Source organism: Vombatus ursinus, unplaced genomic scaffold, assembly GCF_900497805.2.
Source record: "Vombatus ursinus unplaced genomic scaffold, bare-nosed wombat genome assembly UNPS02009062.1, whole genome shotgun sequence".
NCBI lineage: Eukaryota > Metazoa > Chordata > Mammalia > Diprotodontia > Vombatidae > Vombatus > Vombatus ursinus.
The window spans coordinates 17,104,773-17,118,980 of record NW_020948840.1 but is presented as its reverse complement, the minus strand read 5'-3'; the positions used below and the strand labels follow the sequence as shown (position 1 = coordinate 17,118,980).

Here is a 14,208-nt window from a genome sequence, read left to right as displayed (position 1 = left end):
ATAGTATAGTATAGTATAGTATAGTATAGTATAGTATAGTATAGTATGGTATAGTATAGTATAGTATAACATACTTATAGTAAGAAGGGAATTAGAACAGAGCAAATCTTATCTTTGGTTCAGCATGATTATGTACACAGTAATGAAGTTACCTACTTGGGCAGTTCTAAATTTGGGTACCCTGAGTAGAACTTAATCCATTCTGTAGGGTTACTGGCTAGACTGCCATACCTGCTCTTTGGAGCTCTTTCTGGAGCTATAAGCGATCTCTAGGTCATCTAGTCCGACCTTCTCATTTTACATATGAGGAAACAGAGGCTCAGAGAGTCTCAAGAGCCTAAATGACTTGCCCAAAGTCACACAGGCAGTAAATGGAAGAGCCAGGATTCAAACTCAGATCTAGCAACACTAAGTTCAGGCGTCCAACCTGAATGCTCTTTCCATTGCACCATAATTCACTTAGGAGGATTCTGATAAATTCTGAGCTCCCTAGCTGACTTCCCCCTACCTCCAGGCCTTAGCTTTTAGCATTCCCATTAGCAGCCTGTGGAAAGAGCATCTCCTGCCCTTTCCCCCCAGTGCTCTCTAACCCACCAGCTCAGGGTAGGTAGAGAAGAGTGAGAGGGGAAGTCAAAGAATACTGGGACTGCATTGAATTTAGTGTGGCCTTCCCTTTTTCCCCAAGGCAAATTTTTTGCTCAGAGATTGGATTGGGCACATCCTACCACCACCCCCTGCCTGATTTTCACACCCTCATAGAGCCTGAAGAATGAAAGCATATGGTCAACACAAGCATCTTAATGAAGCATTAAAAATTAAAAAAAAATCACACAGATATCACAGTGCATGCACATTATTCTAATCTAGGGGGACTATACCACCTCCCCTCCTCTTGGACCATCAATTCTAGGCTGGTCTTGGGCAAGAGCCAAGAGGAGGGCAGCTAGGTCAATGGCCTGTTGCTGCCTGCTGATGAGACCAGAGGGCCTGGGGAATGGGTTGACCCAAATTCCCCTCGAGCATCAGCGTGGAGGGTGGCTTCTTTTTGACCCCAGAGTGGGGCTATGATGTGACAAGTGAGTGGGGCCAGTCTAATGACTGGAGGGGTGGACAAATCACCAATCCATCCCTTAGGGGGAGTGGTCTTGGCTTAGAAGCAAGCATGGCCATCCCGAAGGAGGCACTGGGCTGGGCAGAAGCTGCTACCAGCCATCACCCCCGGAGGAGTTCAGTCTCTAAGGTTTTCAATCTGGCACCACATTGGGGTGCTCAGAGAATGAGCTGGGAGAGGTCATAGCCTCTTTTCTTCCAGCAAGGATGGCAGGTGGGTGGGGAGGGAAGGGGATCAAGAATCACAGTGAGATCTTGATGCTGTCCTGGTGGAGGCTTGAGGCAAGATGGCAGCGTACCAGCTGCCACCGTGCCCACCCCATGCACATTCTCCCAGCCCAGCTAAAGGGGAAGGGGAGGGCCGTGACATCACAAGGTAGGGTCAGGGGAGGAAAAAAGAGGGAAAAGGGTTTTGGAGTGGGGAAGAGAAGGGATGGAGGAAACGGGGCTTGGAGCCTGCCTGACTTCTATGACTAAAAGAGGGAAACTGACACCTTGAACGCGAAGCATCTTTACCTATGTATCCTCCGCCTCCTCCACCTGAGGAGCACCCCCCTCCACCCCCTCCGAAACCCCCTCTTGTCTCCCACCCCCACTTCTTCATGGCCTGGGGGCAGGAATGTCCTCCTGTAGCACCTTCCAGCAAAGATTTTCCCGACCAAAGCAAGGAAGTGTTATCATTCCAGCCACCTCCACCACCTGCAGAGGAGAAAAGGAGAAAACAACCCCAGGGTGAGGAGAGCCCAGGAAGTGAAATTGGTGGAAAAAGCTGGAGTCCATGGAGTCTGGGAGTGGACAAAGAGGTGGACTTGAAACCGGGAATCCAGTCCCTCTTCAAATACTTCCTTGCTCTATGACTCTGGGCAAGTCACTTAAACCACTGCCTACCTTACTTTCCTCATCTGTAAAATGAGGATGCTAATAGCATCTCCCTCCCAGGGTTGTTATGAAGCTCAAATGAGATGATATAGAGCAGCCAGGCCTGGAGTCAGGAAGACTCATCTTCCTGAGTTCAAACCTGGCCTCAGAACCTCACTAGCTGTGTGACCCTGGGCAAGTCACTTAACCCCATTTGCCTCAGTTTCCTTATCTGTAAAATGAGCTGGAGAAGGAAATGGCAAACCACTTCAGTATCTCTGCCAAGAAAACCCCAAATGGGGTCAGGATGAATCAGATACAACTGAAATGACTGAACAACAACAACCCATGGAAAACTTAGCAAACCTTAAAAGTGCTATTAGAATTTGAGTGGCTTGGCCTCATATTCCCTTCCCCAGGGCATCTGCAGTGGAACTGGTGGCCTCCAGTTTCCCCAGATAGAGATGGAATGAGGTGATGTTTGTTGGGTTGGTCTGTTTCTGCTCTGCCTGGATCAACCCCTTCCCCTCTAGCCTAAGAGGCAGCTGTCCCCTGAGTATATGTGGAAGTAGGCTGATGTGTAGATGAGCATGGATCTGTGATTTGGGAGCTTTGGAGTTGACTAAGTTTATTTCATTCTCATCCGCCTGTCCCTATCAACTCCCAAATCTTGGCTCTTTAATTCCACTCCTCCCATCCCCACCCCTACCTCCATCCCAAGAGGCACTGGCATGACTTAGTCTTCAAGGAGAGTAAAGGTCAAAGTGCCAGCTTGCACTGAGCACTAACAATCCAGCTATGTGACCTTGAGCCAGTCTTTTCCTTTCTCTAGGACTCAGTTGCTTCATTTGTAAATGAGGAGGTAGGGGAGAATCAAACGACATAATGCCTGAAGTCCCTTCCAGCTTCAACAATCTTTGAATCTAAAAATCTACAATCCTGACCTGCCTGTCCCAAGTTGAGGCTGGTTTCCTGTTAAGGTCTCGCATATGAGTGGATGGGAGGGAGATGTGAAGACACAGCTTCGACAGAAAGCTGTGTTCTACTGATACCTCGAGCCTCTGGGGTCAGTAGTTTCTGGGGTTACCAGGAATATGACCTAAGCAAGTGATTTGGGAACTCACAGAAGAGGAAACTCCATTAACCAATGAAGGTTGGCACCTTCTCTGTAATTTATAGTCTTAGTGACCTGGAGACACTGAGACATTAAATGACTTGACCTGAATGTAGGCATGGCTAGTTATGAGGCCAGGTCTCTTTCTGCTTTGCCTCTTTAGGGTACAGATAATTGCAAAATCCCATGAGTGCCTTTGAATGTGTTTCTTAAATAGAAGCAACTATTACTGACTCTAAGGCATCTTAAGCTTTTTCTGTCAATATAGTCGATCTTTCCTGCTAAGGCTGGGACTAGCCACTGTTTCTCATGGCATTTTCTTTCTTTTTTTAAAATTTATTTTATTCTGAACTTAAGAAATAAAATAAACATTTCCATAACATTGTAGACTAGGAAAAAAGATGATTGTACATGAAACTGCAAATCTATTTTATTTATATTTATTAATTAATATATTTATTATTTATAATATAATAAATATAACACAATATATTCATTAATATTTATTTATTTATAACTGCTATTCCTTTTAAACATATAATAAAGTTACCATGTAACTTTTTCTTTTTTCTTTTTTTTTCCTTTCATGGCATTTTCAACAGATTTCTCATCACCCCGTCCCCCAACCCCAAGCCTTCCCAATGAATGTAAGGACACAACCCCTGCTCTTGTGGATGGCAGGGTGAGGACAGGAGCCTCATAGGAGAACAGGAGCTCATGAGTCAAGTCTCTGAAGGAGTGATGGGCCAGTGAGCCAGTGAGTATTTACTGCGGGCCGTGGGACAGCAGCAGCTTGGCAAAACAGAATCAGGAGTGGGTTCCTGTAGCTCACCTATGTCTGGCCTCACCTGCCAAGGCCTGCTCAGTGCCTGAACCCAGGTCTTCCCTCCTTGCCTCTGTCTGCATTGGAGCAAGCTCTATGTCTCTTCCTAGCCGTAAGTCTACCAAGGGTCAATACCAGTGACTGGTGCCAGGAAAAAGCAATGAATTGGGGGCAGGGAGGGTTCAGAAGACCTGGGTGTGAATCCTGGTTCTGCCCTTTGCTACCTATGTAATCTTGGGCAAGTTACCTAATCCTTCTGGCCCTCAGCTTCCTCTTTATTGGATTAGGTGGGGTCTCATCCCACTCTAAAGTGATCATCCTGGTAACTTTCTCAAGCTCCTTATGCTGTCTTTGTGCATTTCTGATCTGAAAGAAAGCCAATTTGCCAGGTTCTTTTTGTTTTCATGAATTAATCTAATACCTGAATGAAATGTTACCTAAACACTCTCTCCCAGACTGAGCATTGAGATTTTTTAAAAAAAGCAATAGAAAATAAATGTCCCAAGATCTTTTTTTTCCTCCTTCCTATAACTGCTGACTCCAGAGGAAAGTGTTCAGTAGAAATCAGCCCAGGCTTCTTGTTTGACTTCTGTGGCTCTGGGTCAGAGAGATCAGCTTTCTGGTTGATGGGGATTGGGTGATAGAGGTCAGGGAGACAGAGATAGCAGGACAGAGTGGGCAGAAGGCCTTGCTCTCCTGTATACTCTCCATTCTCTGCCACAGGCCTCCATTTCTCCTAAGGACGAGAAGACACAGGATTTTGAAGGAGCTTCTCATTCTTCTTTTTGCATCCAAAGGAAGAATGAGAAGCGCCTTCAAAATCCTGTGTCCCTGGAGGTGGAGATCTAAGGAAAATATTAGTTCAGGGTGACTTTTTGTCACTCTGAATCAGAGAGTATAGATTTGATTTCCAATTTCCTTGAAGATTTTCTGTGACTCAGAACAAGTCAAAATGCAACTATGCCACGTGGGGAATAATAAAGTGGCTTGAAATAGCAGGAATTCCATTATTTGGATTTGTATGTGCAGATAGCATGGCATAGTGGTAAGAACATGGGACTGGAAGACAGAAGACCTAAACTCAAATACCAACTCTGCCTTTTATCAGCTGCATGACACTGGGCAAATCATTTCCTCTCTTGGGACTTTAGTTTTCTCATGTGCAAAATCTGGAGAGCAGCACTTGGCCTAAGTATCTCACAGTGGTGGTGTGTTTTGGGGAGGGTTTTGCTGGGTGTCTCTGATCTTCTGTGTTGTTTGTGTCCTTGGGGAAATTCTGTGCATTAGACTATGCTGCCTGATGTCTTGGCAAAGATAATACGGGAAGATCAGGCAATTATAGTTCTGTGTCACAGTCAGAAAAAGCTCAGGTCTTGATATTTTTTTGAATATGCTTATGTCTGAGATGGCAGGACCCCGGCAGTCAGACATCATGGGAACCTTACAAGGGCTCTCCAAATCTTAAAATATATTTTCAATATAAGTTATTATTATTATGACCATAACATGATAATTATTATGATCATAACATAATTATAATCATGCTATAAGAAATAGTGTCTAGGGGTTCTGGCACCTCAAATACAAGTAAGAAAGCATTCTACAAGCTTGGCCAGGATGTTACTTGTTTGCCGCAGTAAGTTATACTCCCAACCCTACCCGTGTCCCCTCACCAGCACTCTCAGCCCTGCCCCAAGCTCAAAGAGAGGTTCCAGTTCCCTTACTGGCTCCAGAGGACCAGCTTAGCCCCTAGACATCTGAGCCTGGCTGTGTTTCGTGGGCGGTGGTGTGTGAGCACATTACCTGCGGCTCCAGAAATGCCATTCAGACCTAGAACAGAGGAGTTATTTTCCAGTCTTTCTGGATGGAATGTATCTGTTTTGGCCCCATAGGCTCTTCCACCACCTCCGGCTGCAATGATCAGAGGCACTGGTATTCCATTCTTCATCTGACAAAGGAAAAATTCAAAAATGAGGCGGGCATCCTTTTTTGGCCTGGGCCGGACCCTAACTTAGCTTCTTGTCTTCACATTTACGAGCTGCTTGGAAGGCAGTAAGCTCACCCTTTGATGGCTCCAGACTCATGCTACATCAGCTGTGCTCTGCCATCTGTTAACCCACAATACTACTTGGAAGAAGAGCCCATAGCATCCTGTTTGCCTCAGAAATGGATGGGGGGTGGGAGTGTGAGGGGGGAAGCGGAGATGAGACATTTGGGTGGCCTAGGCAAAGTCTGAAAATTACAACCCTTGGACTGCCTGTAACTATCTATCATAGGCTGTGATTTCTCACTGTAACAGCTAAAACTTATCACAAAAAATACCTACACACGATAGAAAAGGAGATCTCTTAGCATCGAAAGTATTGAAACATATAAAGTGTCCCTCATTGCTTTTGACTGTGTGAAATGGCCCAGATGGTTGTCTACCTTGTCTACCCCTAGTTCTTCCCAGGAATGGCAAGATTGGTACATTCCTACCCCAGCACTTGGCACAGTGCCTAGTATACAGCAGGCACTTAATAAATACTCACTGATTGATGGAATGATTCACGTAGGAAGGGTAAGGCCTTATTAGTAGAAGACAAGTTTCCCAAATTCAGATTGATTTCTTCTGTTGACATTCTCTCTCTCTCTCTCCCTCTCTCCCCCCAATTGCAATTCAGAGATATAACCAACAATTTTTTCCCCTGGGGTAAAAGTTGAGGAAGTCTTATCTAGAGCTACAGGCTAATAAAGGAAGGAAGTATTCCTAGGACACCAAGAAGTTTCTGGGCTGCTGAAGGGGTAGTGGGCATGGCCCAAAGTTGAGACTACTGCCACAAGGAGCTGGATGGGCTGGGAGGAAGCATTCTCAGTAGGGTGTTGTTGTGCCTTCAATATTTCCCTGACCTTGAACAAAGACCCATGGTCCCACCCTGTTTCTGGCTCTGGCTCTGGTGAATGTGATCAGAATCTATTGTCTCTGCTTTCATTTTCTTGTCCTGTCAGATGGTTTAGGCTTGGTCAAGTCCAAGGATAAAAGGATAGTCTAAGTCACAATTAAGGCCCCTTAGCATCCCACTTTTTATTTCAACTTTTTGTTTTGTGGAGGGGATTATGGTGGTCAAGTGTGGCTGGAATATGGCCAGTTGAGTAGGGAAAGAGAGAAGTTCAATACTGGGAATTATCCAATTACTGAGAAGTTCAAGAATGAGTCTGTTCTACATGAATTGATCCAGAGAAGAGAGGGGAGCATTGTACCCAAAGCTATGGAAAGTCTAAATACCTTTTCCTGCTGTAGTGTGAACATTCATGTCACCTGAAAACAGGATGCTAGGGAGTAGAGTGGAGAGAATTCTGGACCTTGAGTCAGGAAGACCTGGGTTCAGTTCCCACCCCTGACACTTGCTGGATCTGTGACTATGGATAAATCACTTAAACCTCTCTGAGTTTTAAAATTATGTTAAATAGGGATAATAATACCTGTAGTATCTAGTTTAAAGGGTTGTTTGTGAGGTTCAAATGAAACAATCTGTGTAAAATGCTTTGCAAACTTGAAAGCCCCATGTAAATATCTATTAAGATTAGAGTTGGAAGACATTACTCCAGAGGCAGCAAAGCCTGGTGAATAAATGAGTGGTTTTTGGAGTTGGGAGGATTATATTATAACTAAATGGTTGTCACTGAGGATGTCATTGGATGAGCCAGTTGTGAAATGTGATTAATGATGTCTGACCTACTTACCTCTCAGGGTTATGGAGAAGAACCAGTGAGAGAAATTTGGTGAAAACCCTTTTAAGTCCTATATAAAGCATGGTATAAACTTAAGTTGCCTGTATTACACCTTGGGGAGAATCCAAAAAAAGGCCCAGAGTTATGCAGCATGGCCTACAGCCTGAAAGAAAGGAGGGGGACTTACCTTAAAAATGTAGGTCGCTCCACCCCCACCTCCTCCACCTCCAGCCCACTCATTCACACTTTGGTTGGCTCGGATCTCTTCTTCTATCACATTGTTCTCTCCAACGCAAACCTTCTGGATAATTTCATTAGTCTGTAGACAGAATGAATAAATAAGGTTACGATTTCAATCAGGGTGTCTCTAGAGCTTAGACACTGTCAGTTCTGAGATTTGGGACTGAGCTAGGAGTTAGGATCCCTGACTGGATTCTTCTCTGGGAAGTAAATTTGCTTTGCCAGCCCTCATTTTACCCCTTTTTGTTGCCATTACTTGCCACCAGACATCATCTGGAAAGTTATTAAAAGTCAGTATGTCAAAGAAGACTTTCTAGTCCAGAAAACCTGATGGAAGAGGGATTAGAATTATTTTTATAGCCTTAGAGGGAAGACCTAATACTACGGGGTAGAAAATATAAGGAGGCAGATTTGAAAAGAAATTTCTAATAATTAGAGCTATCCAAAATGGAATGGTAATGAATTCTCCATAACCAGAGGCATATCAGCAGAGCCTTTTTTTTTTTTAACCATAGAATGTTAGGGCTAGAAGAAATCTTAGTGATCACTGTGGCTGGTCCTTCATTTTGCACGTGAGGAAATGGAGGTCCAGAGTTAAAATGACTTGACCAAAGTCAGGAAGCTAGTAAATGGCAGGACCTAGGTTTGAATGGAGGTCTTCTAACTCAAGTCACTAAGCACTCATTAAATGCCTACTATATGCCCGACACTGCTAAATATTAAGAAAACAAAGAAAGTAAATAATAAATTAACAAAATCAAAAACAAAAAAAAGTCCCTGATCTCAAGGTACTCATAGTCTAATGGGGGAGACAAAATGCAAACCATCATATACAATTAAGATTATATGCAGATTAAATTGAAGATAATCTCTTGTTGGACAGGTAGGTGGCACAGTGGATAGAGTGCTGGGCCTGGAGTCAGGAAGATTCATCTTTGTGAGTTCAAATCTGGCCTCAGACACTAGCTGTGTGACCTTGAGCAAGACACTTAAACCTGTTTTCCTCAGTTTCCTTATCTGTAAAATGATCTGGAGAAGGAAATGGCAAACCACTTTAGTATCTCTGCCAAGAAAACCCCAAATGGGGTCATGAATAGATGGACACGATTGAGAAATGAACAACAAAAATTCTCAATGGGAAGACTGGGAAGGAGGACTGGGAAAGTCTTCTTGCAGAAGGTGGGATGTTAGCCAAGAAGCCAGGGAAGCTAGCAGGTAGAGATGAGGAAGGAGAGAGTTCCAGACACGGGACACAGCCAGTGAAAATGCCTGGAAGTCTGGAGATGGAGTGTTTTGTGTGAGGGACAGCAAAAAGGCCAGTGTCAGTGGATCAAAGAGTACGTGGGATTAAGTGTCATGTAAGAAGACTAGAGAAGTAGGAGGGGGCCAGTTTACAAAGGGCTTTAAAATCCAAATGGAGGGTTTTATATGTGATCCTAGAGGGAGCAGGGAGTCATTGGGATTTATTGAATAGGGAAGGAAGGAAACAAGCATTTATTAAGTACCTACTACATGCCAGTCACTGTGCTAAGCACTTTGCAAATATTTTCTCATTTGATCCTCACAACAACCCTGGAAGGTAGATGTTATTATTTTCCATATTATACAGTTGAGAAAACTAAGGCAGACAGAGGTTAAGTGACTTGCCCCGGGTCATACAATTAGTAAATGTCTCAGATCTTTCAGACTCTAGATCTAGGGCTTGGGGGTGGGACAATATCATATGGTCAGGTCTATACTTCAGGAATAACAATTTGACAGCTGAGTGGAAGATGAACTAGAGTAGAGAGAGGTGTGAGGCAACGAGACTAACCAGTAGGCTATTGCATTATTTCAATAGACCGGGTATAAAGTTGTGAGGGCCTGGAGCAGGGTGGAGGCAGTGTAGGAGGAAAGAAATGAGAGATGTTACAAGGGTAAAATCAGCAGGATTTAACAACTGATAGGCTATTGGGGCGGGGCAGAGAGTGAGTTGCTGAGGATGACACCTGGGTGACTGGGAGGATGGTGATACTCTTGACACTAATAAGGCAGTGAGGAAGAGGGGTGGGTTTGTGGGAGAAAGATAAGAGTTCAATTTTGCACATGCTGAGTTTACGATGTCTACAGGATATCCAGTCTGAGGTGCCAGAAATGTGAGACTGGAGGTGAGGAGTGAGGTAAGGACTGGACAAATGGCTTGAGGATCATCTGCATGGAGATGGTAATTGAATCAGTGGGTGCAAAGCCAAACGGCATAAAAGGAGAAGAGGGTCCAGGACAGAGCCTTGTAGGACATCCACAGTTAGCAGGTATGACCCGGATAAAGATCCAGCAAAGGAGACATAGGAGGTGAACCAGGTGGTGTCCTGAAAACCCAGAGAGACTAGAGTATCAAGGAGAAGGGAGTAATTGACAGCATCAAAGGCTGCAGAGAAGTCAAGGAGAATGAGGATTGAGAAAAAGACATTGCATTTGACAATTAAATGATTCAAGTTCAATGTTTATTCTGCTAAATTTCCTTCTCTGGGCGGCTTCTTATTGAAGATATTGTGGAAGCTGGATTTAGATGACTTATCAGGTTCCTTCCAACTCAGAGATGCTAGAATTCCTGCTGGAATAATGCTCAATAAGCCTCCTCATGTAGCCGATTATAAAGCACAGGTCTGATTATATCAATCGCCTACCCCAGAGATTTTAATAACTCCTTATTGGCTCTAGAATAAAAAGCAAACCCCTCTGTCTGGGATTAGAACCCTTCACAGTCCAGAAGGATTGTACGTTGTTTCTTTCCAGATAGTTTATACATTGTTTCCCCCTAATTCACACTAATGTTTCATCCAAACTCTCCCATTTGACATGTACATTTCCCACCTCCTTGCCTTTGTACAGGCTGTTTCCCAAGGCTGGAATGCTCTCCCTCCTCACCTCGGCCTCACTGAATCCTTTGCTTCCTTGAAAGCCTAGCTCAAATGCCACCTCCTACAGGAAGCCTTTTCTGTTTTCATTAGTTGTTTGTGCCCTTTCCTTTTCTCCCCTGCCCCTTTGCTCCCCTCCCCCACTAAAATGACTTTGGATTTACTCTCTAATAGTGTATATTCTGTGCTTTCTTATCAGTGCATATGTTGTACCTCCCAGTAGAAGGCAAGCTCCTTGAGGGGAGGACTTCTTCATTTTTGCCTATGCACCACCAGAGCCTATCACAGCACTTGCACATGATAAGTAGGTATTCAATGGATGCTTATTGAATGGACCTTGGTTGGTCCTCTCTATTCCGAACTCTTTGGGCTTGTTAGTGGCATCCAGGACAATCACGGCTCTCTTTTAAGCCAGCATCACTCAGCTCAGACAGCTCCTCTCTCATCAAATTGACGTCAGAATAAAATGCTTTTTTTTCTTTTGTTTAATCGAAAGAAAAAAAAATCTAATAAAACATCAAATTTCCATCTAATGCTGCAGCTGCGATGTACCCAGTAAACAGCCGGGCCATTCATCTTGAGCCGCTACTTCTGCCCGAGCACTTATAGAGGCGCCAGTGCTCAGCACCAGAGGAATATCGAGATGAATGACTGAGCCACAATTTGTTTTATGGTGTTTTCCATTTAATGATGAGAATAATTTGAGCTCTTTTAAACTAGGCGTATCTTGGGTGAAAGGTTTTGAATTGACAATGCTAATATTTTTTCTTTTTATTCATTCGAGCAAGGAAGGACGGGGGTGGGGTGGAGAGAAGAAATGCCATGTTGGGCTACTGATGGGTCCTTCTGGTCCTATAGGACTACGGGTAGCTCACTGTGGCTGGCCCCAAGAGAGGCAGGGCCTCTGGGTTTGAGTACCAATTCTTGGATTCTTCAGATTTTTCATTTTTCACCTAGCTGCACTCCTCTGGGACTTCTCCATCATACCCCTCCATGCTACCTTCCCTAACTGCCTCCCATTTAGAGCTTCCTTTAGTATGTTGTTTTCTTTAATTAGAATGTAAGCTTTTTGAGGACCCAAAGTGACTTTTGCCTTTTTTTGTATCCCCAGTACTTAGCACAGTGCCTGGTATATCATGCCCTTAATAAATATTTATTTATTGACAGACTATGGCCAAGTTGCCAAACCTCTCAGAGACTCAGTTTCCCCATCTGTAAAATGAGGATGAGAATAATGATTATACCATCTACCTCATGGTGTTAATGGGAAGAAAATGCTTGGTAAATCTTAGTTTTATACAAATGTATGATGGCCAAGCTTGGCTCCAAAAATGGAACTATGAAAAGCAACTCTCCCTGCTTCTCTGCAAAGGTGGGGGCCATGGGAGTGGAATGCTGCATATTACGCTGAATTTTTTGGATATGTTATTAGTTTCGCTAAATTGTTTTTTTTTTTTGCTCTCTTTTAAAATTCTTTGTTGTAAGCAATGGATCACCGGGAGGGGAGAGGTCAGGATATATTGGGATATGTAGGTGATGCAGGCACAAAATATAGCAATAAAAATGATTTTAATAAAATGTTAGACAAATGTAATTTGTGGCTGAGGTTATTTTAATGGGGGTAATCAGGGGAGTCCCTTGACCCGCTGGAATGGGCAATTCCCATGGACCTGGGTAGTTGCTCTGGACCCTTGATAAGGAGTATGTTCTTTATATTAATGCAGCAACTACTTCTCAGTGGTTCTTGTGATTGGAGGGCTCTGTTTAATCTGACTGCCTACCAAGTTGAAGGACCCTCCCTCCTCAGCAAACTATCCATGTCCTTTCTTGGGACAGATCCTGTTTGGCTCCTTCTGTTGGAAGTCCAAAGGGTTGCTGGATTATTACATTATCTTATAAGATGTGGCTGAGGCACGCAGGACAGGGACGGTGTCTTCAGGGTTTAGACTCCTTGAGATGACCTGGCATGCCATAGGAGTTCAGGGTGCCCTCTTCTGTCTCCTGAAAGTTTGTGACAAAAGGAGCAGTAGATGGGGAGTCAGGAGAGACCCAACTCCTAATCTCAGGCTAGACACTAGTTGCCTAAGCTTGGGCAAGTCACTGAAACTTGAAACACCTCCATTTCCTTATATATTAAATGAGGGGATTTGAAATGGAGAAGCCTAGCTTCAAGGAATAAGGAGGTGCTGGTTCCTCTTTACTCTTCTCTGTTTAGGCCGCTTATGGAGCATCATGCTTAGTACTGGGCATCTCTGTTTAGACAGGGTGAACTGAAGAGCACTTAGGGAAGGGAATCCAGGATGATGAAGGGCCTCAAGTCTATATCACATGATCATCTGACAGAAGTGGGGATGTTTAGCTTGGGGAAGAAAAGACATGGTGTGAGTGCTTTCAAGTAGTTGAAAAGCTGTCACGTGGATTAGATTTGTTCTGTCAAATCCAAGAGGACAAAATCAGGAGCATGGAGTGGAAGCTAAGTGGTGTAGTGGATAGAGCACCAGGCCTGAAGTCAGGAAGACTCATCTTCCTGAGTTCAAATCCGACCTCAGACACTTACTAGCTGGGTGACCCTGGGAAAGTCACTTCACCCTGTTTGCCTCAGTTCCTTGTCTATAAAATGAACTGGAGATGGAAATGGCAAACCACTATGGTATTTTTGCCAAGAAAACACTAAACGAGGTCATGAAGAGTCAGATACAAGTAAACAACAATAACATTAAAACAAATAAACCATAGCCCCTCTAACAATTAGAGCTGTGAGAAGGATTGCCTTGGGAAGTATTGGCTTTCTCATCACTGGAGATTTGCAAGAAGAGTCTAGATAACCACTCGTCAGGGAGGCTATAGTTGATGAAGTAAAAAGACCATTGGTTCTGTAGTCAGAGAACGTGGGTTTAAATCCAACTTCTGACCTTTATTCTTGGTACAACTTTGGGCAAATCACTTAACCTGCCAGGGCCTCAGTTTCCTCCTGTATAAAATTAGAGGATTGGACTAGATGGACCCTGAGTTCCTTTCCGATCTGAATCGATGTTTCTGTGATTCCTCTGGGATAGGGGTCAGCCCAGACCACTGCTGAGGTCCCTTCCAACCTTTACATTCTTGGTGCTTTCTAGCTATGAAATCCTGGGATCCTAAAATTATCTATTTGGTGATTCTCAAAGTATGGTCTGACCTCTGGTGATCCCCAAAACCATTTCAGGGAGTCAAAACTATTTCAAAACTATTCAACTCAAAGTCAAAACTATTTTCATAAGGAAGCAAGCCTTCATTAAGCACTTACTATGTGCCAAATGTTGTGATACACATTTTACAATTATTAACTTATTTGATCTTCACAACAACCCTGGGGGCAGGTACCATTATGATTCCAATTTTACAGTTGAGGAAACTGAGGCAAACAGAGGTTAAGTGACTTATTTGGAGGTCATATAGCTGGTAAGTATCTGAGGGCA

The 14,208-nt window shown here is 43.8% G+C and overlaps 1 protein-coding gene across 1 annotated transcript in view; it reads right to left on the bottom strand.

Annotated features, from left to right (window-relative positions):
- ALK (ALK receptor tyrosine kinase) overlaps positions 1 to 14,208 on the bottom strand; it is a 970,895-nt gene that overhangs the window by 49,648 nt on the left and 907,039 nt on the right. The window contains exons 11-13 of the mRNA XM_027850364.1: positions 7,804 to 7,935; positions 5,709 to 5,853; positions 1,627 to 1,809 (exon numbers count right to left, since the gene is read on the bottom strand). Of these exons, the coding sequence (XP_027706165.1) occupies positions 1,627 to 1,809; positions 5,709 to 5,853; positions 7,804 to 7,935 (460 nt within the window). The remainder of the gene's footprint in view (positions 1 to 1,626; positions 1,810 to 5,708; positions 5,854 to 7,803; positions 7,936 to 14,208) is intronic.